The sequence below is a fragment of the Choristoneura fumiferana genome, chromosome 3 (assembly GCF_025370935.1).
Source record: "Choristoneura fumiferana chromosome 3, NRCan_CFum_1, whole genome shotgun sequence".
NCBI lineage: Eukaryota > Metazoa > Arthropoda > Insecta > Lepidoptera > Tortricidae > Choristoneura > Choristoneura fumiferana.
This window is the reverse complement of record NC_133474.1, coordinates 6,619,574-6,645,521: the sequence shown is the minus strand read 5'-3', so window position 1 is coordinate 6,645,521 and position 25,948 is coordinate 6,619,574. Positions and strand designations below refer to the sequence as shown.

The window sequence follows — 25,948 nt, the reverse complement described above, 5'->3', positions numbered from 1 at the left end:
TGCCCTTCCTTAGCCTGCTAAAACCTTTCAGAGCTTACTAAAATGCCCATACCTAATGACATAAGGAAGGACACTGAAGGGGGTAGGCACTTGTACTGTACGTTTACCTCTTAGATTTCTAACCATTGCTTCTCTATTTCATGCATGAATCATTTTAAAATATTCCAAACCAAAGCAGACTGCCACAAAAGTACCTAGATTGTATTGTATTATAAAACTCTTTATTTGTACATAAAAACACTTGAATTTATAATAATAAACAGGATAATAAGATGTACAAAGGCGAACTTATCCCTTAAAGGGACCTCAACAAGAAATTTGTTTGATAATGTTTGCCTCGTATTTTATTTTTCCCGCTACGGTAAACACGACGTTCCGGTTGTATTGATTGGCGTAAAAACGTACGTCTACTCAAACATGACACTTAGTCTTGTAGTTTTTGCGTATGGCAATAAAATCATTGTCAGAAAAAATCTAACGTCTAGCAACACCGACTTTGTTTTCTGTTTGCTTTACTTGCGTTCTCTTGAAATTTAATTATTTCTATTATTTTTCGTAATCCCTGTGTATAAAAACACTAGTCATATGCTGTGTAACTGTTAGTGATGGCGAATCAGGAAATAAGTTTAAAATGGAATGGTTATCAGAGTAATATTTTGTCGAACGTTAAGTGCTTGTTCGAGGATGAGGGATTGTCGGATGTAACATTGGTTTCCGAGGGGTTCAGTTTCAAGGCTCACAAAGTTATTTTGTCGGCTAACAGCTCAGTCTTCAGGACAATATTTCAGGTAAATTTAAGTTATAAATTGATTGGTAAAGTGCTTGAGTTTAACTTTAACTCTTGCGTGACGCCTACGTGTTTTTTTTGCAGCAAAACCCCCACAAAGATCCCATAATAGTGCTTCATGACATCAACACGGCATCTTTACGGACACTGCTAACGTTCATGTACAATGGTGAGGTGAATGTGACTGAGGAGTTCCTTCCTGTGTTGCTGAAGACTGCGGAGACACTGAGGATTTGTGGCCTGTCTACTGGGAGCGAGACTGCGAGGGAAGACGAGGTATGTTGCAGTCATTGTACCAAAACCAAGTTATAAAATTGTCATATCAAAGGTGCCTTTGGTCTTACAAAGGCAGATCTTTGTAAATTTAACTTCCATTATGAAAAACAAATGAAATGCCCTATTCCAATTTGATTTAAATTTTCACAAATCGCGTAAGTCCTTGTATACTAATCAATTTTAAGAATGGCTGCCATATGTAATGAGGGCTTTAAATTTAATAAATAATGTCCAAAATCACGAAACTTCTTAGTTTTGGCTTGGTCTGTAGAACTATGAAAAAGTCATAGTATTTAGGTATGTGTCCTCCAATGTAGCTCCATACAATTAAGTAGCTTATGTTAATCAAATCTTTACTAAACTACACAAGTATCCAGAATTGCAAAAGTTTGTATTTCGTTAACTTAATACTAATGGACCATATTGATTATGTATACAGTTGCGAACTGCAACAAAAGCCACTCCCGTTAATTACTAAGTAGTTAATTAAACAGTTACATGCACTTCCACAATGTTTTTTTATTTGGTTGTCATGCAAATGTACATAAGTACATAGTCTGTGTGAGTATGGTTAATGAACAATCTGTAATTGTCAACACATAATGAATGAAATGTATGGGCTTATAATTTGTGCCTGTATAGCAAATCAAATGAGATCATTGTCATAAAGTCTCACTTGACCAATACTTGGCATACATTAACCGCATCTATTTGCATTAAATTTGTGAATTGATTGTTCATTTCTTGCCTCTTTATTTATCTGTGCCTGTGCCATAGTTTACACCATTTGTGCAAAAAATATGTTCCATAAGTGTGAGTTGGTGTGGGTTATTTAACACTTTCAACACCAAGAACACCTAGAAGGAGACTTATCTTGTCCGGTTGTGCCTATCATCCCAGCAACAAAGCACTGCAAGATTCATCATTTTCGATAACGCAAAAGAATGGTTGGGGTGTGACTGATCACTTCATCCAAATAAGAAAGTGTTCAAAAGGTTAAGATGTTGAAGCCAAAGTGTCAAGATTATTTTTAACACACATTTACTTATTACGACTTACAGAGGACAACCTCTACCATGCAAACCAATAAAAAACGTAAGAAAAGCGAACAAGAAGACAACAATAACAAGTGTAAGAAGCCTACGCCATCTTTGAAGCCTGACACAGCCACCAATCTGACCGTCAATTCTGACTTGTTAAAGATCAATGTGAGTATTGCAAATCATGTCAAAATAATATTTAGTTACAGTTACATAGACAGTGTAATGGTCAGCATTAAAAGTAACAGAACAGTCAGATCACTATTTTACTCTATCAAATTAACACATTTATCAAATCTTTTATGGTGCTCAGTCTGTGGTTGTAAAAAGACTAAGTACAAAAGTGTGCTATTTTGGCTACGGAGCCCTAAAAAAGATGGATGAAATTGGTAAAGTTGTTCTCAAGTTTTGGTGTGACCAAAGGGAATGGAGATTAATTTTGGTATATCCAAATAGATTTTTAATATTGTATAATCAATAATACAATTGTTTCTCGTGTCTTTTTTGTTTATGCTAATTTTGTTTCTATTGATTTCTTTATCTAAATGGTTGTCTGGAGGAGATCGCTTTAAAACAATAAAACCACCTGGCACCTACTGTCTAATACTCTCTCTGCTCTGCTTTATAGGGTTCCATAGCCAAAATAGCCAAAACGGAACCCTTATAGTTTCGCCATGTCTGTCTGTCCGTTCGCGGCATTGCTCAAAGGCTATCAGTGCTAGAAAGCTGTAATTTTGCACGGATATATGTAGCAACTACGCCGACAAAATGGTATAAAAAATTATTGAAGAACAATTTTTTTTGGGGTACTTACCTATATCTAGTGCCATCCACGAAGACGCGGGATTTTATCAAAATTAGACATTAATAACATTGTTATAAGAAACACGGCACGCGTTATCGTGAATGACTCTACCTATACTCTACTCTAGACGTAATGTGGGGTGACTTTTTTTCTTATTCAACCCTGTGGTGTGGGATATCGTAAGATAGGTCTTTTAAAATCATTGCGGGATTGTGAAGACGGTTTTTCGATTTAGTGTTCTGTTTGCGAAATTTCATTACAATCGAGCATCCCCTCTCTAAAACCTAAACTATTGGTTTGAATTTTTTTTTAAATTCATAATGGTGATAGGTATATCAAATTTACAAGGAAAACTATAACGGTTAAGTTTGCTTGAGAATTATTAGTACATAGTTTAAGAGTAAATAGCAGCCTAAGGTATAAAATATACCTAATCTTGGAAGATTCCATACAAAATGCAAAATTCTTAGTAAAATATCACTAGACTTTTTCGTAACGGCTACGGAACCCTATCTTGGGTGTGTCCGACACGCTCTTGGCCGGTTTTTTTCTTTACTTTTGTAAATTCACTTTACTGAGTTATGGTGTTCAAGTAATTATATTTGTATTTTATTGTATATACAAGGGTGTCCCTTTCACTTCTACCTTACTCTAAAGAGCATATATTGTTTTCTTTATTCATTGAAATTTTACCTGGTGATGTTTAAGAAGGTTTTCTATTTATTTCCAGAACATAGTGCCAAAGTTGGAGCCTATTGATTCGCCATTGACAGACTACTCAGGAGAAAACACAAATGACACAGACATCGCTGTTCTCGAAGAACCTGTTGAAAAGAAGTACTCAGCAAGCTCAGAAAATTTCTCCAACAAATCTGTATGCACTACAGCTTCAGGGGATTGCAACGCCAAGAAATGGATCAATGAAGTCAGCAGCACACAACCTTGTCTGAATATTTGTAATGACAAAGGTTCAGATGCTGCTGACGAAGACAAAGATTGTATCGAGATAGACAAAGAAGTAGAAACCGTGTTGCAAAGTGGAACGATTGTCGAATCATTGAGCATTACAACAGAAAACCTAAATTCTGTATCCAGTGAAGCACAGAATTGTAAAGGTGTGCCAGCTAATTATAGTTTTTCTATAATGCAATTGCTAACACTTAACCTTTTGTTACAATGTATTCTGATTACGATTAGTTGTATGCGTCGTGTGTGCATGCATTACTAAGTTTATTGTTGATTTTTCAGATAAGAACAACGCGTGCTATGCTAATCCTTCATTTCCTTGCCCGTTTTGTCCACGCGTCTACAACAGCTGGGGATATAGAAGGCGTCATGTCAAATCTCGTCATGTGACGAACAGGTATGTTGGAGCAACTTCAAATATTCAAAGTAAAAAAAAACTTAGAGGCTCCCCATGAGGGTGACACAGTCACATTAGGTGTACTAAAGCCTCGTTAAATATAATATTTAAAAAAACTTATGAATGTTGAGTAAAGCTCCTTTTGGTCTTTGCCATGGAAAGGACATGGGATATCTTTTTTCGCGATTCCTCAAGTAGTTCTTGTTGTGGGTTGTAAAAAGAAAAGTTCCCGTATGCATGTTCGCGTGCGTGCACGCGTGTTACCATGACTGTGTTCGATTATAGCTGCGTTTCCGTCAATAATGTGCGAGGATGTGTTGCGAGGAATGTGTTTTTCTCAAACATGACATGAAATATTGACGTTGTGTTACAAATAATAGGCTGAGAAGTATCGCGCTGCAGGCGCTGGGGCTCGGCTGCCTGCGCGCGGTCACTCTAGCGGCCTGCAAAGAGATTTCATACAACCTTGCAGGCCGCTGGCCGGCTCCGCTCAGCTGTTTCCACCAGTCTCTCGTCTGCTGTGCGAGGCGAGGTCAATGAAGCGTTTCTCGTAAAACAACACATTTCTCGGAGCACATCCTCGCACATTATTGGTGGAAATAAATCAACCTATGTTGATAATTTTTCTTTCATACATATTCCAGACTTTCGTGCAAATGGTGTGTATCCATTCTTCCCTCGACCGGCGCTTGGTACTCTCATGCTACCAGAGCGCATGGTGTTCCGCATGAAGAGGCGAGGAACTCCTTAGTGGTGATGGTGGAAGCCCACGCCGTTCTGACCCTGAACGAGCCCAGCGTCGCTCAACTCTTGGGCCAAGTTGGCATGGGGGAATCTAATGCAGCTACAGTAAGTGAGAAGAGCTCTTGAACTATGACTTTTGATATTGTATGTAGACAGTAAGCCTCAGAGATAAAAATGTAAAAAGGATTCATGTTTATGTCTTAAATAGTGAATATGCTCCTAACTCATTGTTTTAGACTAAGAATACTATTCGCCGGTGGTAACGCCTATGACCGGACCGTATAAAGCATACCATGCTATTCGACAGTACGGCTATCGCATTTTTTCGAGTGTCTATAATATGAAGACTTATAGAGACTTGCGGCTTAGTTTCATTCTAGTGCTTTTCAAAATCTGAGTAGGTGCCGCCGGTAAACGTGTTAGAGGAGGTGGATGTTTTTTTAATGTAAAGGTTCTCAAGTGGCGAAAACAAACCGGAAGACGGTGTTGGTAGGCCTCCAATAGGTGAACTGCCGATGCGGCAACCAGTGTATGCATATTTCATTGTGGTGTTCTAAGGGAGGCCTTTGTTCAACAGTAGACGTCTTCCGGCTGATGATGATGAGTAATATCATTTCATTTACAATTGAAAGCGGTTAACAAACGGTACAAAAAATCGCATATCTATTGTCGATCTAATAAAATCATCATCATCATCATGTCAGCCGAAAAACGTCCACTGCTGGACATAGGCCTCCCCTAAGGCTCTCCACTCAGACCGGTCTTGTGCTTTCCGCATCCAACGCGATCCCGCGATCTTAACCAGGTCGTCGCTCCATCTTGTTGGAGGCCTACCGACAGCTCGTCTCCCGGTCCGCGGACGCCATTCGAGAACCTTCTGACCCCATCGGCCATGCCCCACCCACTGCCACTTCAGTTTCGCAATTCTTCGGGCTATGTCGGTAACCTTAGATTTTCTACTGCGGATATCATCATCTCTGATTATATTCCGCAGAGAAACCCCGAGCATAGATCTCTCCATAGCTCTCTGAGTGTTTTTGAGCTTCCTCGTGAGGCCTATCGTTAGCGCCCACGTCTCTGATCCGTATGTCATCACTGGCAACACACACTGGCCAAAGACTTTTGACTTCAAACACTGCGGTAATGTGGACGAAAAGACACTGCGAAGTGGCGAAGCTTCCCGAACGCTGCCCAGCCGAGTCGGATTCTACGAGTGATCTCTTTCTCAAATACAAATGACATCTGACAAAAGACATAAACATGGATGGTTTTTTTTTACTCTTTTCGTGTGTATTTATCTCTGTCGCTTACTATATGGCGGGCCCAAAGAGTGTTTTAAATAATTCGATGGTAAAATCTTATTGACATATTTTTGATACGAAATCAAGTTTATTATATTGAGCTTAATATTACGATGACAATTAATAATGAGAATTGAGTAACATGTTTTAAGGTTTGAGAAATGTGTTAGTCTATATAAACAGTGAGATGATATCTGGTCTCTAACAGAGTTATTAATAGTTTTAAGTTAAGGAGTGTAATGTTTGATTCAAATAATAGATTTAACGTAATTTAAACAATATTCTTTAATAAAATTACTGAATTACACGGTTCAACTCATGATTGTAAGTTAGGAACGGTCCGATTAAAACTGAACGCCGTATTTAGATTACAAAAAAACTACTTGTGTGTTGCCAGTAAAATGAAAAAGTTTTGCATCGGTAAGTTTAAACTTTTCTAAATAATATTACATAAGTAATTTATTTATATATAATTGTAAAGTTTAAATTAAATGCAACCGCATAAATAAATAATTAAATGTAACTATTAATTTCACTAATAGATATTTGGTGGAAACTGTTTTGTAGAAGAAAAGTTCATATTACAGTGCTAACCTTTAGGTTTTAACAACATTTGGATACTATTAATCTCATAATTTGGGTATATACTATTTATTAATATTTTTTTATATGCACATATAAATATTGACAACAAATCACTTATGGCAAACTTTATGGTAAACATGGCGGCCATAGGGCCACCATGATATCTCCAATTGTCACTTTATTCGGTATCTGACGTTTAGATTGATCGAATGCTAATCTATACTCGTGGTAATTTTCGTAGGTATATTGAAAATATCAAAAACGTGCTACAATCTTCTCACTTAAATAACAACAAAATATTATGACTATTTTTTTATTAATGTGCATGGGTTGGTTACATCTGGAATGTCACAATGACAATGACCTATTTTTGGTAACTTTTTTGTAATCTAAATACGGCGAACAGTATAGTTTCGCAGCGAGCGGCGCGACGCAGTAAGGAGAGCGTCACCCATGAAAACGATCTTCTGAAAAGATCGAAACTAGTCGGACCGTTCCTGCCTTATAATCGTTAGTTGAACCGTATAATTTAGTAATTTTATCAACCATGTCTCACGAGAGCTTAAGTAATAATATTTTTTAACATAATAATCGACCAATTTTATTATTGTAAGTATTTTTTTTTTAAATCATGTATTGAATCCATAAGGCATTACGTAATATTCCAGTAATATAAAAGGTCAGTAGAAAACATTGTAAGGTCAGTAAAGCACTTGTTTTACTTTTGCACATAAAATAAGGTAAGTATACTTAGGTGGCCAGTTTTTATAAAAAAAACCGTTGTATTATTTTCATTTATTCCACACGCAATCTTAAGGTAACGAATAAGCAATGAGGACCAACATTGGAATTACTTCAACAAAAATATTATTGCTTTGAAGAAACTAAATGCGTTTGAAAGTCTATAGAGTTAGCTACACGGAGCTGAGCACACAAGTTTTTAAAATGAAACGAGTGTTTAAAACTAGTTAATAGACCTTAAAGCAACAAGAAGTAATTCCCACGCGGGCCCAGTGCAGATTGGAGACTTTACACCCACCATGAGGCTGAAGCTTCTGATAGGAGGCCTGTGGCCCGCAATGGGACGTAGGTATATAGGTCGGGATGAGACGATGAAAATAATCTCAACCTTTATACTAGTTTTTACAAGCTTACTTATATTTAACTTGCCCTGTTTGTTTCCACTTCCAGTGGTCGGATTGACTTGATATTTTGTATACATATGTAAGTTGGATGACAATGCAAGTTCAGTCAACAAAAAGTACAGTCAGTAAAAAAAGGTTGTATCAAAAATGTTTTTTTTTAACACAAACTTATTACGCATGTAGTCCATGGGCCTCATTGCGTTATTTGTGAAATCATTGCGATTTTTAGTTAGGTATTAATTATTTCATTAGACTCCAGTCCAAATGTATATACAGAGTGTTCTGCTGGTCGTGTGCCAAATGACTGGGATTGGTAGGTAAAGGGACGCTTGAGACACATTTTGGACCACTCTTACCGCCCACGGTTTTTAAGTAACTTGAGATGCCTTTTTAAGCTTTGGTTTTTCATGTTCTGTACTATAAAGAGATCATACGGCTAAAATTACAATAATATGCATACACGACCTTAATTTGAAGCACATAAAGTCGTATCCTCCCAACGCCCAGAGTCCTTTATAAAGGACTTATTGTAATTTGAACATCAAACTTCATCATAAATGACATTTCAATATATTATACGAATATTTTTGTGCTATCTCGTTAGAAGAAAAAAATAGGCCATCAAAATGAAGTTTTTTTAGAAAAAACCGAAAAAAAAATAGGGAGTATAATAAAAATTAGTCTGTGGGCGAGGTTATTGTTAATTGGGCCAAAATGTGTTAAGTGTCCCTACTTGCCCATCTTAGTTATTTGGCGCACGATCTGCCGAACAACCTGTTTAACAATAATGTTCGAAAAGGAGACAGCGAACATGACACATGAGATAACAGATAAGAAAATTTAAAGTGAATCTTATGGCTTGTGCCGTAGTAATATTCTTAACTGTTATGTTATGTTTTTTATAACTCTTTCTGTTTCAAGATTTATACACAACATTGAGTTAAAATTAATAGTTGAAAATTATGCATACATAGCTTGATTATAAAGACATTATTTTTTTATTTTGTAATTAACCTGTCCTCTCCAGAGGCACAAATTTGTGCCCAAATTCCTTTGATCCTGTTATCCTGGGAGATGACAGATTAAAAGGCATTATATTTTTTGGGGGTTTAGAATAAGTTACTTTATTTTGGTTAATATTTATTATGTTATAATTGTGATGATCTCAAAGTGGTTAGTCACATAGGAATTGTGTTTGTTTTAGTTTTTCTTTATATGGTATAACGTGGACATTGCATTATCAATATTAATTACAATAATACGGTACTCTTCGCTTGGTAACTACGATCACTGCAAGTTTTTCAAATAAAAATATTTTTGTGATTTAATTTTTTTCGACGTTTGATGAATGTTTTGATCTATTTAGAAGTACATTTTAATTTGGTAGTCTCACACTTTGTGGTGGCAATGAATGGAATAAAAATAAAGCAAATTTAGTTAAATGCTTTGTGACTAAAGGCCGAAATTTTCGTGGCACTTTATGTGATACTTAACAGGACATCTAATAAGATGACAATAGTGACAACTTTAATTTTAACAACGGGGTGTTCTTTTTATAATTTTTATTTTTATAGTAACATATATATATTATATTTAGTTAAGGCTTCTTAGGTAAGTTTTCTTTGTCTTCTTTTTAACTATTAATTTCATGTGTCTTACAAAAGTAAATAAATTAAACGTATTTAAATTGAAAAAAAAAAACAATGTAGTATAATAATATAATTATTGACTTGAATTTGAAGCAGAAATAATTATGTTCATTGAACTAAATTCACTTAGCAACTTTCTATACTTACTCAATAATAAATAAGTTTTTGACTGTCATAAATTCCGACAGGTGGCGCTGTTCCATCAGGCTATTCCTAAATCATGCTGTTGAGATTTTTGGAAATATAACATTCATTAAGTCCTTAGTAAGTAATCTAATCTGTAAAAGCCATCTGAGGTTAACAGCAGTAGTCTATTTGATCGAGGTTTTTTGAGCTTAAGACGCCCTACTCTGGCTTCTCCCTCTTGCTCTTTCATAATTCGCTCCTTTTAAGATAGCTCCGGGTCGCCTACTCAAAAATCTCACCCCTCGCAACTGGAATGTATCCATATTTATGTCTACGTTATGTTATGACAGTACCTAATGACATATCGATAGCTTACCCCATCCGAGCTCTGGTCATAACACGGGATTGTGGAGGCACTCGCCACTGTCCGTAATTTAGCCAAGTAGTACCTACATAACCGTAGTAGTGTCATTAGTAAACTCGATTAGTATTACACGTATAAATTACGAATAGGGGCAATTGGTTCCACAATCCCGCGGTGTGACTTCATCGGACATCGATAAATATTAACCTTTTCGCCGCCACGTCAAATACAAAAGACATCACCCATACGCTGGGCTTCTACATTGCAATGTCCGAAATTGAACCTTAACACAAATTAACGAAGGTTGCTTTTGCATTAGAGTAATGGACGTATATATAGGTCGTTGGCGTCGAACCTGCGGTGCGTGTATATGAGTCGTTGGCGTGGAAAAGGTTAAGCTACCATGACAACTCCAAAAGTGCCACGAAAATTACGGTCTCTGCTATTGATTTATGTCGTTTTATCATTTGTAACCAAGTGTCTATTCCCTAATAAAAATTTGATGCTGGATTTGAAACAACCAATATTGTCCAGTTATCTTTGAGTATTTGACATTATGACTGAATACTAGAGCTTAAGATTTTATAATATTAGATTATAACAATAAAATACGGAATAATATTTTGATATGCTTTTGAAACTAAAATTAAGGATAGCATTTAAGTCAATTATTATGATATTCGGCAATAACTTTAGAATGTGATTTCTAGAGATTAAAAATTTATATTTAAAAAGGAAAGGAATATATTTGGACAGTATTTACGGGGCCTATTAAAAAAGAGAATAATTCGCAAAAGTACTTATATCTAAAGGATTAGGAAACAAAACAAGGCGAGTAATAAAAACGTATTTTTTGTACTAATATTTACGTCTTACTTATTAAGATAATGTAAGGCAGTTGAAGCTTTGTGATTTTTATATGACAACTGTAAATTGTATTTTTGGAATTGGGGTTTCATGACAGGCAAATACCGCTAGATGGCGTTAATAACGTGAGGTGCGTTTGACGTTACAGTGCTGCTTGCGATTGGCTCATTTAGTTATTTGACCAATGTCAAAGATGTCAAACCGACCACACCATACTAGGGCCAACTAACCTGCCACAGAAACTCTCAATGAGATAAAAGATAACCATTGGGTTCTAAGGGCATTCAATAGTAATAAGTGACACTCAGTAAACAAAAATATTGTGGAATATTCTTATGAGAAACATATCAATCTGTACAAATTTGAATGAGCTTCATTATTAATTAAAAAATATACTCGCTATAGATCGCAATTCGCAATCTCATTCTATCAAAAATAATTAGTAAATCAATTACATAGATGTATAACACGTAACAAGCAACTCTATAAAATAATTTCATCAATCCTACATTGCGTGATTACACTGTACTTTAAAATTCGCTTCGTGATCAGTCTAAGCACTATTATCACTAGGTATAGTCGATCGAATGCTTTAGGTTTTTTTTTAAATTAATACCTGATAAAAAAGTCTCATTAACTTGGGCAGAACAACAACAACACAACAACAACAGCAACTTCGGGCTCTTCAAGATAGTGAATAGGCTGTTTAAACCAATGAGTTACACCTTCCGTCTGATTTATACTTTCAACTGAGATGAGTGTCAATCGCTGACAGGTTCATTGAGAAATACTTGCGTGTGAAAATAGTCTTAAATGTTTTTAGTTGTTCAAATGACATAGAATATTTAGGTGGTAAACGGATACAATTTATTTGACTATAATTAATCCAAAGACCAAAAAATTTTCATATTTACTACAAATGCTACTCTCGCCTCTATCCCGCGGGAAGTTTCCAATTTTCCCGGAATAAAATAAGATTTATTGATCCAGAGGGTTTATTGCGTAACGTTTCTGACACACGCAAGCGATCACTATCAAATGACAGTTTTCGCATACAAAAACTTTCATTTGATTGTGATCGCTCGCGAGTGTCAGAAACGTTAAGCGGCGATTACACTGAGTCATTCACCTAACGCGGTCGCCGAACTTGTTTCATACTATTAAGGCGTTTTATACTACCGTGTTCTTTACACTTTTGCGGTAGCCGCATGCAGCGTACGGCGAACAAATTAGTGTAATTGCCGTTCTAGACAGTACAACCTCTGGTTACAAACTATCTGTGTACCAAAAATTAATAAGTAGTTCTCGTGCGTTGTAGGATTGTGAAATGTAGGCAACAATATTTAAGACAAAATATAGAACATTTTCAGTGCATACATACATACACTTATTTCTTAAGTATATTCGACCACTCAATCTCTAGATCATAAGAACATAATATTATAATAAGTTACCAAAGCAATTTTGATAAGCTAGATTGTAATGTAAAACTAAGAAAATTGATATATTTTTCTATAATGTGATGAAGCCCTAAGACAATGTGTCTAATTGTTTATGACTTATGACACGCCATGATTTGCTTTATAGTACATTTAACTCTATTGAGACTCAAATTATATTCTACTTAGTAGTCATAACATTAAAATCTTATGATTCGCATAAAACGTATGGCTTTAAATCTTAACTGTCAAAAAATATTAATAGTGTTACGCCACAAAAATGCTAAAGTAAAATGTATGCGGACTTCCACTGCAATGGGGATTAAATATATTTTTTACAAAATAAATTTCATTTTTACATTACAAATCCGTCACCGTCCCTTCTACAGTGATGCCCGGTGCTATTTCAACTCTTTCGTTGGGTGTTTTATTGTCTATAACTGGCGGCTGACACATTAGATCTGGAGTAGAACTCTTATTTTTCAGTGCAGACGTAATAAGCTCCCTTGAATCTTTGCGCACGAATTCTCTGCTTGCGGATCTGGGTGGTTGCGGTGCAGGTGCCTTGACGGGTGTTTTCTTAGGTGTGATAGCTCTGGAAACCTCTGGTTTATCCTCCCACAAACCATTGTCTGTTTCACCAGATCTTTTCATAGACGCTCTATTTCTCGGCGTTTTCTTCAACATTGCCTGGAAATTGAATGGTGGGTCGTCTTCGTTTAAATCGTTTGTAGACTTGGCCATGGCTTGCAATTCTCGTATGGGATTGTTCATGTCTTGAGAATTGACTCCGTAGAGACTTCGACTGAAATTGTTTTTCCTGAGCATGGGACTACTGTCTTCAAGAACGTCGTCGTCGTCACGAGTTCCAGTCCAAGGCGCAGGGGGCTGGTAATATGCAGAATGAGTAGAATAGTTTGGTTTCTTCTTGTAAACTGCCGGTCGATTAGCGTCTTTTTTGGAGGGATTTCTTTCCACTTTAGGCGGTTCTTCTGGCGGTAATTTGGGTACTGGTTGCGTGGGATCCCTGCAGAACGGCACGTTTATGAGGGTCTGGGTTCCTGTGGTCGTCATGCTGGGCTCGGTTTGTGCTGAACTGAACCGCCGTTTTAGCGGCTCATCCCACTGCTCGTGGTCTGAATCGTACTGACTGGCAAATGTGTCACTGTTATAAATCGTCAAAAATATTAATGGTGATATGAAAATATAAGATACTTATAAATAAGAATTTAAAAAATGTATTGCCACACATAAGTTTACAGTACCTTTGCCCCTCGATTGAACTTATCAAATACTAAGTAATCATATTAGTCAACTCTAGAAGGTCTAATTAGAATCCTATCCAATGATTTCTCACCTGCTCTTAGTGGCAGGATCACACATGTAGGAGGTATCGTAGTATTGAAGCTGGTCGATTCTGAAAGGCAGCTTCCAGACAGTCGGCGGGCCTGATCCGAGGAAGTCGGTTGCTTTGGCATGAGGGTCCACTCGGTCCAATAGCACGGAGGTGCTTGTATTGAGTAGCGCTTCTAACACAGATTGGTTATAGATATGTACCTGCAAAGATATTTATATAATAAGTTGTTAAAGAGCTCCAGCTGAAGACAAGGTACCCACGTATCGTGAACACCAGATAAAGAACTGTTGGTACCTTCTGTTATTTTTGGACGGAGCATAAAACGGATGATTAATGTCAAATGTTATTTACCTGCTGAGAAAAATGCACAAGATCCTGATACCTAACGGCTCTGTACTGCAACAGCACTTGAAAAATGGAACGACTTTTCCACTTCATTGCAAATCGTTTAAGAAAAGAAGCCGTTTCTTCGTCGATTTCGCCCGTCGACTTACTTATTAATGGGCCGTATGCTTTACGCACTATGTAGCCTCTGTAAGCTGAAAGATATTTCAAGGAAGGTTTTCAAATTTAATGTGCCTATAATGTGACCAAAAAAAGTTATGAACTTTTGTGAAATCTTTTTGTCCAGGTACCACCACATGTATTCGCCGTCAACCAGGCATCAACCATACACAGACATGGTAACTTAGGTAAGCGAAGTTTTTTGTTTTTCTGTGTATGTATGTGTTCATGCCTCAGCGGCAGTTGGAAAATAATTTCGAACGGCAAAACCGTAAAAAAGGAGTCGGAAAGGAAATAGATCAATGAAGCGTTATTATATAGTTATTACTAGATACCTACGCCATCCTTACCTTTCTGAATCAACAATGCGGCGTCGTCCTCCGTTACGTTCATCGATTGTTGTTTCTTCAGTTCTTTTACTAAAAAAGAATCCATAAATAAGTAAGTACCGATGATGTGTTTTTTTGTATTCTAATAAAATATGTGATCGCAACCTTTTTGAAACATTTATGCGAATACACAATATTTCGAATGGTACGGTAGTGGACTTGGATTTTCGTGTTTACTTACTGTGCTGAGCTTTTGATTTACTTTTGATCGCTTTTCTCCTTGCAAGGAAAGCTCTCATCATGCATTGTACTTTGACAATTTTCTTTACTTGAGTTTCATACAACCTGCAGGTAAAATTAAATTATGTTCATTATGTTGCAGACATTACGAAAAGCTCCTGACTCGTGAGTAGTAAAGAAAATATTGGCATCAAACTGAATTTAATAATATGGAAATGCTGGAATAAAAATGAAATATATATGAGTACGTGTATATGGGATGTATGTACCTACTCTTACCTTGCTAGAAATTCTTCGTTGTAATATTTTAAGAAGACCTTAGTTTTCCCCAATTCCCACCCCTCCATTTTCAGCCGGATCAACAATAACCGGCAGTTGTCTTTCGTCACATCCACGTTTTCATCAAAATCGAAGGCTAGGAAACGATATCTGTAAATATTTTGGTACATTACTTAGTAGCAATAGGTACATTTTTCCTGGTAAGTTAAATACATATATGTTAAGCTTGGTGGAAGTTAACCCTGGGGAGAAACTTTATAGCTGTAGGTGCCTGTAAATCAGAATTTTCAATTATATGTATAATTTATTGCATTTTGGATGTACTTAATATAGAATTACCTCCCCCCAGGAAGGACGAATGTAAAAGCTGCCTTTATTTTTACCTTCTTATGAATTCAGCGAATGGAATACGACATGAAAACCCATTTTGTCGCGCTTTGGCTGTATCCAAGATGGCGAGTGCTCTTAATTGCTGACGAACCACTTCTGTTTGGAAACCCCTTGGGTTGTCGTTTAGATCTGCTCTTATACATCTGACATAATGAGTCCCACCGCTTCCCGGCCCCGTAGACAGTTGTTTGAGAATTTCTAAACTAGTGGCTCTATATGTAGCAGCCGCTGTCCTCATTCTATGAACTTGTGAAAATTGACCTTTTGATACTGTGTTGTATTTCTGGAATTTATAATAGTAATATTGATTTGTATGAAAATGTTGAAGAAGAATTATATCCTTGTGGATTACTTACTCTAGCTTTGCTGTTTTCCATTTCCTTCTCAGATTTTGATTTCACAACTGCTACTTTAGGTTGACTCGAGGACACTGTAAGATTGCCCGTCTTAGTTAACTTGTTTCTAAAAAACTGCTGAACTGTTGTATTAATTGATGCTCTCATGGTTTCGATCATTTCTGGCGGGAGGAAGTCTTTATTTTTATCGGCTATTTCCCGAGCGTCGTAGCTGACTTTTCCGGTATAGTGAGCTACGCTAAATTCGTGGCTTCCGGACAGTTTGATGTAAGGCCCTTTGCACGATGTACGTATGGTACCTAGAGGACAAACGAGTAATTAAGATTTTATTATTTTTTTACTTGCCGTCTTTTCAGTTTTGATGACAGCACGATGGCTAGGTACTTACTCATAATAAATTCCTGCCCACTCCCCGTACGACTCGCTTCGTCTAAAATATAGAAGAGTCCAAGTGGTCTACCCATAAGCTGATCTACGGAATTCTTATTATCATAAAAATGCAGTGGCACTGCATCAAGTTCCTCGTCGGCTGTCTCTTGCATTTCCCATGCAAAAATTCTCTGATTATACAAAAATTGAATTTGTTCATTTGTTGTATTGACTATTAATTGCTCTAATCGATTTCTGTGGTAGCATTCAAAGCCAAACATATCCAATAAACTCACACAATATTTGTCACCACTACAAAAACAAAAAGTGCGTTATAATTAACACAAAATTAAACGATGAATTATTAATATTGAAATAAGTTACCAGTTCATTAATTATACTTACAATACAGATCGCATAAAAGACAACTTTGAATTTATTAAATTTATCATCCAATCAATTAGTCGCTTGTATAATGCACTTGCCAACATGTCTCTGGCATCTCTAGCTTCGTCAGTCGAATGTTTTCTTTTCACGGCTGTACCACTTTCTATTAAACAATAATTAAGCAGAGCCCATAGAAATTTAACTTCCTCAAGAGACAATAATTTAGCAACTTTCTTTGCTTCTTCAGGATTCTCAATTTCAGCTGACCCATTTTTACCATCTTTGAATCTGACGTTACCCAGGATAAGTATAGCTGAAAGTATGGTCTCAAATATGATTATGTCCTCTTGTTCCCAATCCAATGTCTTTAAATTTTCTATGAACTCTTGGTATTTAGCAACATTATCTTCGGGGGTTTCACGAATTGACTTCTTAGCCTTTTTCGGTTCTTCTTGAATTCTTAAATAGCGATGCTTTCTATTTTTTTCCAGTGAAAATTCATCAAGTCTATTTCCAGCTTCCATTGCATCATAGAAATAGTAGAACAGATCGAAATTCGCATGTGACCTTAAATATGAATATAAATTAATTAAAACTTTGTGTACATTCGTCCGGATTAATTTAAGATTATAGCGAGTGGACTTACATGTCAGTTGAAGAAACTCGCCATTTTTCAAGCTGATATAGCCAAAATATGGCACCACTTAACTTTCCAGAACTTCCGTATGTAACCTGAATTTGAAATATTGCTCTTGTGGAATGTGAATTTATAGGTGTACCAGCACTGATAGCAACTTGGATAACATTTTTGGCTCTTTCTATTCTATCAGCAGTGTTATTCTTCATTGCTCCTAAATGAGTAAGGTGACGTAAAGCATGGTTCATGTTAGTTGTTTTGCCAGATTTGCTTTCTCCTGAGAAGACAATGTGCTGAGGCTCATTGTGATGGAGAGCGTCTTGATAAGCGCCATCAGCTACAGCAAAAATATGAGGCTCGTTGTCAGATCTCGATTTGCATTCGTATTTTATGTGGTACTAAAAGCAGAAAAAAGTAAGTATTATTTTAGAACATTTACTAGAAAATAGTTATTACACCTAATAAATACTAAAACTATGAAACCAATACTTACGTCTTCGTTGTAAATATCGTCATTTGTATTGGGATTTAAAATTAAAAGTATGTCGCCAATGAAGGAAGTAAAAGAACCTTTCGCAAGTTTAGTCTGTAGTTCAGCTAGGATGCTATCTTCTGTCAACACTTCTAAAGCAGCCAGATCTTCAACTTGCATGGTCTCCGATTCGGTGTCACCTTCCGTTGTTAGAAGTCCATTCTTTATTATTCTCTCTGGAGTTTTACTTGGAATCTCTTTGTCTTTAAGTTCAAATGCTAATATTTTTAACTCAGTAGTCAACTGTAACAATGTATAAATCTCAACTTGTAAATTAGGTATATACAAGTAGGTAGGTACATACAAGTATCTTAATTTAACTTGGATGGCTATTTGTTTACTTACATGGAAGTCATTTTCCGGAACGGATTGAATAAATGGATGTTCCTCTAATTCCATTACATACGGTCGATGTTCAGGATTTTTCTCGAGGCATCTAAAATTTTAAATAATTGGTACAAATTCTATCAGTTTAAATATTTTACTTACATAATTCAAACTCGTGTTAGTACAGTTGACTGCAGATATGAAATTCAAAAATATCTTGTTTTGCATAGTGTTGGGCATTTTGACCGCTTTAATACTTTACTTTTATATATAACACTTACTCTGTTACAAAATCATTGAAGTCATTAGACCACATACATGCTCTGCTAACACTCGGCGGGGGGTTCCTGACTATTTGAAACAAAGCCCTGGTAGGATGCATATCTTGGAAAGGAGCTTTTGCATCTGCCATTTCAATCGTGGTTATTCCCAAAGCCCAGACATCAGCTCTGTTTCCGTATCCATCACCACTAATCACTACTTCCGGTGCCATCCAACTGGGTGACCCAATGTTTGTCTTCGCTTTGTCCATAGTACTATTCAACTTCGTTGACAGTCCGAAATCGGAGAGCTTCACCTCTCCGTCCTTCGTTACCAAGATGTTGCTGCATCTCAAATTGCGATGCAACACTTTGTTCTCGTGCAAATAAACCAGCGCCTAGAACATGATTGAAGAATTGATTGCACCAATCGGAGAAGTTAAACACTTGAGTGTGACAGGTAGTGATGGAGCGACCGCCCCTCAGGTGCGTTCTTCCATTACCGGTGTATCGGATTGTTAAGACGGCTGGGCGATACTAACGTCAGTGTCAGTCAATGGCCCACGCCCCAAGGATTCATTGGGGGCTATTTGCATACGTATCGGGCCCGAGCTGTCGCAGGCGGCCTGTCTGCGCTCTCTACTGTCTGGTATATCAGTGTGTTTAATGCGTTCATTACGATCGTTTAAGAATTAGGGATGTGTTGCGTTTAGTGTTGTTATCGATGTTGTGATTGTTTTTGATTTTTATTTGATGGAGAACTTTTTTTACTAATTTGTACAAGTAGGTACCTATATGCAATGGGCGATATTTACCTACGTGTCATCTGCTCGTAAAAAATGGGCCGTGTGCATAGGTTCTCAATATGAGCATTAGAAAATCAAACTTTTTCAGTTGTTTGTATTGTTTTTACTTTTCTTCAAAACACACCATTTCAAGCGTAACGACAAATTTTGGTCCTTCGAACCGTATTTTATATTATCTACCTACTTATTAATTGTGACTGTGTGGGCCATAATTGGTTTTATGTACAGTCACCAGCATTAATATCTGCCACAGCGGAGCGTGCAAAAATATCTGACACGTCCTTCCGGCCCTAGAAATAAAGTCGTATCAGATATTTATGCATGCTTCTTGTGTCAGATATTGATGCTGGTGACTGTAAGTAATGTACGCTTATAATACAAAATATGTTTAACACTAGATACTTACATTGTATTGTACACGTACAAGTTACCGTTTTCAATGTTCAACATTTATTAATGTATCGATACTTTGCACTGATTCAGTCCCACCGCAACCTGACTTTGATCGTACCTTACGAGATGCAACATCGATAGATATGCATGGGAGATCTGCCGAAGGAGGAGGACGGAGTACCGGTATTGTGAACCAAGTGGCTTGCATAAAGATAATACGCATTTAACCAACACTAATACTCGACAGCCGTAACCGACCGCTGCAATGTTAGAGATACTAGCCTTTAAACGTGAGTGTTAAAACCGATTATCGACTGTTGTGGAAGTACGTGAAGGACCATTGGGTGCGGAGCAAGGGGGTCCGTATATCTTGTGTGCGCGAGCATTATTTACGATAATTGAGCGATGCGCCGCGATGGGGGGCCGTCATGGTGTTGTCGAGCGCGCTCCGACATTCGCATCGACAACTTCGACTGTTCCGTCGCGAATCACATCAAATAAAGCGGCGTGCATTTTAAGTAATGGCCCTAGATAGTATAACCAATACGTGGACGTTTGCCGGGCAATATTTTATTCCATGTCACGCGAGGAGCAGGCATCGCCCGGACAAAGATCCGAGAACAATTGAGTTTGCATTCAAAGTACCAACCAATTGATTCAGCCGTTGAAAGGTGGACTGGCAGGCCCTTTGTTTTATAAACAGCCATCCCTGCTCGAATGTGACGAGCGACATGTTTATAGTCAGTCGAATATGGGCTTACCTTGATCGTATATTTGAGGACGTAAGCGATGTGTTCCTCGGACATTTTTCTGTCGAGTGTATTCAGTTTTCTGACAATATCGATGACAGATCCGCATTCGCACAACTGCAAAATCGACAGTTAATTATAACTAATGCATAGTATTGGCGATTCAAGAAGTAGACATTTATTTATAGGTGTTTGCTCGGCAAATAGCATGTCTTTCAGTTTTATTTAACAAATTTGAAGTATAGTTATCTACCTCGAGGACGAACCAAATTTTCTTGACGCCTTCTGATCTTTCACAGAATACGCCGTAGAAGTCTACGAGGTTCGGATGCTTGGTGAAGTCCCTGAGTATCTGTATTCTTCTTGAATGTGTACTTCGGTGTCATCATTGTATGTCTGGACCTTGATGGCGACCGCCTTTCCAGCGGCTTGGCTGTCCGCTGCCTTGAAAACCGAGCCGAAGATGCCCGAGCCCACTTTTTCACCGAGGTTGTACCTTTCGGTTGGGCTCGGCAAAGACGATATATTTAAACCGTCCTTCATTGTATCTATTTCCAAAACAAAAATGACAAAATATAAAAAAAACCGGGCAAGTGCGAGTCGGACTCGCGCACTGAGGGTTCCGTACACATTTATAGGTATGTAAGTAAATGGGAATCGTGTCTTGAAGATATTTCTCGCTTTTTCCGAGTGATTTAATATATCCAGTGTATGCAGAGCAAAACTCTTAAGCAAAATGTACGCAGAGTGGGGTCAGATTATATTGGTCATTGATATTTACAGACAGATATAAAAAATCAAGATTTTCAGACTTTTCTAGTTGGTTGTGTTATAATAGCGCAGCTACCTTCATACCAAATTTCAAGACTCTGAGTTCACGGGAAGTACCCTGTAGGTTTTGATTACCTTGTGAGTTTCGAATATTTGCGGAAATTTGCAGCATAAACGGCTGCATCTTTTGATTGCGTTGGCTTAGAAGTTTGATTTTTTTCACAGCTCCAAGGTACAGTAGACCTCAGTATTAGATATAAATTTCAGCTTGATACCTCCACGCGTTCCCGAGAAAAAGGGTCTTGACAGACAGGCAGACAGACAGACGGACAAAAAGTGATCCTATAAGGGTTCCGTTTTTTTCTTTTGAGGTACGGAACCCTAAAAAACTAGAACATACTTAATTGGGAATATTACTCTGAAAATAACGCAGAATTTGACGGTTTTTGCAATAGTTAACTATGTATTAAAAGTTTTTGCAAATCATAGCCTAGCTTACTAAATGGATGTTAATATCAAGATGATGTTTCACATACGCATAGTATAATACAAACAGCCACTCCCAAAAAATCCCTCATTCCTGATCCACACTGTTAGATCAACAGCCAGAAGTCTTAAATAAAACAATGGGTAACTTAAGAAACTTACCGTTAGCACCCGACGCTGTGGCGGTCGCGATGCGAGTGCCACCTCGCCCGGAGCCCTGCCAAGTGCTGGGGCTTCAAGGAATTACAACTAATCCCTCGTAACAGTATTAGGTCATAATGCCATACGACCTTACTGCATGCATTGGATCACTAAGTGATTGGGGATGCGTAGGGTTTTAATTAGTCCTAGCGGATTCTGATGATGTGTTATGTGATACGTGCGATCAAGGTCTGAAGGTAAGCTTAATCCATCGTTCGATTCTAATTAATTGGGATTTATAGTCTGGCAAAAAAGAGTAGAAATTAAAAAATGGCAACACTGTAGTGTCACCCCTTTCAAACCCTGTCAAACCAAAAAGGGAGGACACTGCAGTGTTGCCACTTTTTAGACTACTCTTTTGCCAGGCTATAATAGAACTTGGGTATAACTGATTTAGACATGACTTATCTACATTAGCTTGTACGACTTTGCAAATAAGTCGTTTATACTATCCCAGGCGAAACGTGCAATTTTTCGTAGGCTCAGGTTAGTATCGCCACAGCGGAGCGTCAAAAATATCAGTGTGGTGGAATGGTGATCAGATGGCTTTTGTGTGATTTGCTGTGTACTGTACCTGTATCTGTAGTCTGGTAGGCTGCCATTAACAAAGAAGAATAAGAATGGTGGACGCCTATCATAAACAGCAAAATTTTATCTATCGAACACGGATAACGGCGTAGTGCATGTTCAGGATATTTTTGATCAAATTTTTAGTTTATGAATCGACTGTACCTCCGCAAAGATTTGTTTACATTGTTAGGTGTACAGAGTTAAAAGTTAAACTAATAACAGCGCCTTAAATTGTGTCTTTTTAGTCGATTAAAAACGAAACGTATAACGGCTACTTACTTACAGCCAACTAGATATTTTTAAAATTCTCAACAGACTTAAATATTCGCGTCAAGGAAGCCTTCCATTGTTCGGGGAGACAATCGATCAAACTAACAGCTTCAGATGGAGCGTACGTAATGCTAAGTAGCATAACATCAATGCCCACTCGACACAATAAGACGAAAACACTGTTCTATGCCAGAAGCATGCTACCGTAAACTTGAAGATATTAGGGTTACGAATGGTATCGGAGATCGCCATTGTGTCAGGAATAGAGCGACTGACGGAGATGGTAACAATCGAATCGTTCGATTGATGGTCATAAACGTATTATGTTAACACATGGCGTTGTTTATTTGTATAATTTTTGATTAAATTGAATTTGGAACCTAGGTACAGTCAAGGAAACTGAATCAAATGAATGAATGGGTGGATTTTTTTCATATAACCATTTTTGCTAGCATTTCTTTAGCAGATGTAGGTATAGGATGTTAACATGACACTAATAGCACAAAGGTTCAGTTTCCTTGACTGTACCATAGGTACGTTAAATGGTACCTAGTACCTATAATGGTTATACAAGTTGTTAATTATTAAACTGAGAACCTTAGACACCCCAACTGTCTTATTTATTTTATGTTAGTTTTGATTTTAAGTAAGTGCATTTAGGTAGTACTTAAGTACCTTAATTACCTATTTGAAAAAATATTCGTATGTAAGTCAGTAATTCTACTTGACTTCTAATTCTACACTCGTAATATGCGCTTCACTTCTTTGAAGAGTTCGGAAAGGCGCTCGGGACAAATGGTAAAACTAGGTACTCGTAAAGCCGCTTTTATACGTCCATTGTTTTCACCGAATAACGGACCATCAATAAATGCATTATTCTTGTGAACATGTAATTTTTGTTACGGATGGATTTTAACTTCGAGTGCCGTCTCTAATGTTCAGAAAACAGGCGATACGTCTGCTAGCGTCTAATATGCATCAATACAGTGGCATGAATGACCGCTCCTTCTTTTAAGCGAAGCGGTTCTAGTGAAGCGGTTTTGTCTATCGGATTCGGTCATCGGGAAACTTTCCGGTGCATGTGCTGTGAACCATACATCACTACGAGTCCGGTAAAAAAACGGTCCGATGTCCGGTGAAAACAACGGACGTATACCAGCGGCCTCAACCCAGCATACTTTATTAGAATTATCCGTGACTACCTGCGGGAATCCCACCAATCCCGTGTTTTATACGAAGGATTGACTACCGTTAAGTAGCTCCATAGTCCATAGGTACCTATGATACTCATGATACACTCAAGTATTCCTCTTCACTTGAAGTGACGGGCCAAGTACCCGAATTATTTTGAACACAAACAATACTTCACGGCTCGCTTGGATCATTCAAAATGAAAAACACTCGACTTGCTCTTAAAAGTTGGTAGGTTAGGTACATTCGCGGAAGTAGAGTGTGAGTAAAAGAGATATCTTTGCTGTTGTTGATCGTACTGGTGGTGGTGGTTGTTTTTGCATATCACTTTTAATTATTTTGTATGACTAATCCCCGAACATTTGATAGAAGTAATTCACTCTTATTTTGACGTCTTACTTTTACATTTGACTAAACTTTGTATGGCTGTAGCGAAATGTTATTTGACTACCTATGTATTAAGCGTTATTTGGCAGATGGTTGATTAATTTGGCATTTGTTTGTCCTTATCTGGTACATGTCTTTTTGTCATTTTACACGACTAGACGCCGCTATCAGAGGTGCAATTTGGTAGCTGTCAAGTTTTAGGGATGGGTAAAAATATTTTAAAATGCTAACAAAATGACGATAATTTTTCTTTACCATAATGAGATAATGACAGTCTAAGACTTTAATGAAACGTGTTTATTTTGTAAAACAAGACTAATTACAAAATGAATAATGAATTAACATTTTTAATTTTTTTACATAAAAAAACTTTAATGAAACCCAATATATCTTAGCTCTATTCATTATTAGAAATGTCTCGTAATATTATTACTATTTTTTTTATATAGTAGTAGGTATATTTAAAAATATATTTTAATGCCTCGTAATATATAACTATATTTTTATAAAAAAATAGTAATATATTACAAGACCTTTATCTAAAAATGAAAAGAGCTAAGATATATTGGGTTTAATTGAAGTTATCTTTTCAATATTGATAAAGATTGATTGATATAGACTGTCATTATGGTAAAGAAAAATTATCGACATTTGGTTAGTATTTTAAAGTATTTTCTACCCATCCTTAAGATTTGACAGCTACCAAATTGCACCTCCGATAGCGGGGTCTAACATGCATTAGGTACTTCGTTAAAACAGGTTTGTAACTTTTTACGAATAAGGGGGGTTAAACTGTTGATACTTTATTTTAAATCGTACTTAAATCGGATTCTCGTAGAATTACATGACTTTTTTGACATTTGATAATTAGCTTTTGGTAAAAAAAATATTATTCATCCTAGATTTTTTGCTGACTGCAATTTTTTGGACTAATATAATTGGATGGATGGTCACCCAACCTATACGAGTATAATGTAAGTATACCAAATTTCAAGTGAATTTGACCACTAATAGTGGATTAAAGTTAGCTTGCAAGATTTGCAGCTAACAAATAATAAACAAATATAAAGCCTTGCAAAACGTCGCACCCTCATCCGTCGAATAACTATTACTGCTTCTTTCTACCTCACCTGGCATCAAAAAGTTGTTTTTATTTACAAGTATCAGTCGGCATTGATTCTGCACGGGCATTACAGACATCACAGCATCCGCGGCGCGTCGGAGCACAAAAGATCTTTAGTCGAGAGCCCAAATTAACCAGCAATAATGAGATAATTGCACGGGCTCATTGAAACGATGCCAAGAGCTGCTTGGGAGATCTTTGATATTGACACAATGGGAATGTATCCCTTTGATTCGTCGGTACTGTCGTTAGTCGGCACCTACTTGTAAGGTTTTTTAATTCCAGAAACTTGTCAAAAACATAGTGCCACAAATTTAATTCAGCTGGTAATGGCATCGCTATTGGTACACTTAGTGTTGCCATTGCTTGGGTAGATCCAGGACGGGGGGGTTGATGGGTGTCATGACCCTCCCTTCGGCCCTGAGCTGGGTCTACGACAACAGTAGATATTTTTCCAAACTCATTAATTTGTTGTATTTCTGGAGAATTGATTTAGTTATGACTACAATTTGACCATGTGACCTTTGTTCAATAGTGGATGTC

At 37.1% G+C, this 25,948-nt stretch overlaps 2 protein-coding genes across 2 annotated transcripts; one reads left to right on the top strand and one right to left on the bottom strand.

Moving 5' to 3' along the window:
* The first annotated feature begins 487 nt into the window (after positions 1-487).
* On the top strand, positions 488-9,619 carry LOC141426430 (uncharacterized). Its single transcript, XM_074085320.1, has 6 exons — positions 488-788; positions 872-1,063; positions 2,125-2,271; positions 3,639-4,023; positions 4,157-4,271; positions 4,916-9,619. Exons 1-6 carry the CDS (start codon positions 606-608, stop codon positions 5,139-5,141), a joined length of 1,248 nt encoding a protein of 415 aa, XP_073941421.1. The 5' UTR covers positions 488-605; the 3' UTR covers positions 5,142-9,619.
* A 2,086-nt stretch (positions 9,620-11,705) lies between these two features.
* Positions 11,706-21,877, bottom strand: ninaC (STKc_myosinIII_N_like and MYSc_Myo21 domain-containing protein ninaC). Its single transcript, XM_074085319.1, is given in 18 exon segments — positions 11,706-13,656; positions 13,849-14,048; positions 14,200-14,387; positions 14,703-14,771; positions 14,923-15,026; positions 15,201-15,350; positions 15,584-15,873; positions 15,947-16,245; positions 16,335-16,627; positions 16,721-17,269; positions 17,349-17,737; positions 17,833-18,114; positions 18,217-18,307; positions 18,480-18,856; positions 20,419-20,523; positions 20,660-20,757; positions 20,760-20,954; positions 21,826-21,877. Coding segments are annotated over 17 exon segments (4,479 nt in total). The 5' UTR covers positions 20,950-20,954; positions 21,826-21,877; the 3' UTR covers positions 11,706-12,851.
* Positions 21,878-25,948: the final 4,071 nt, after the last annotated feature.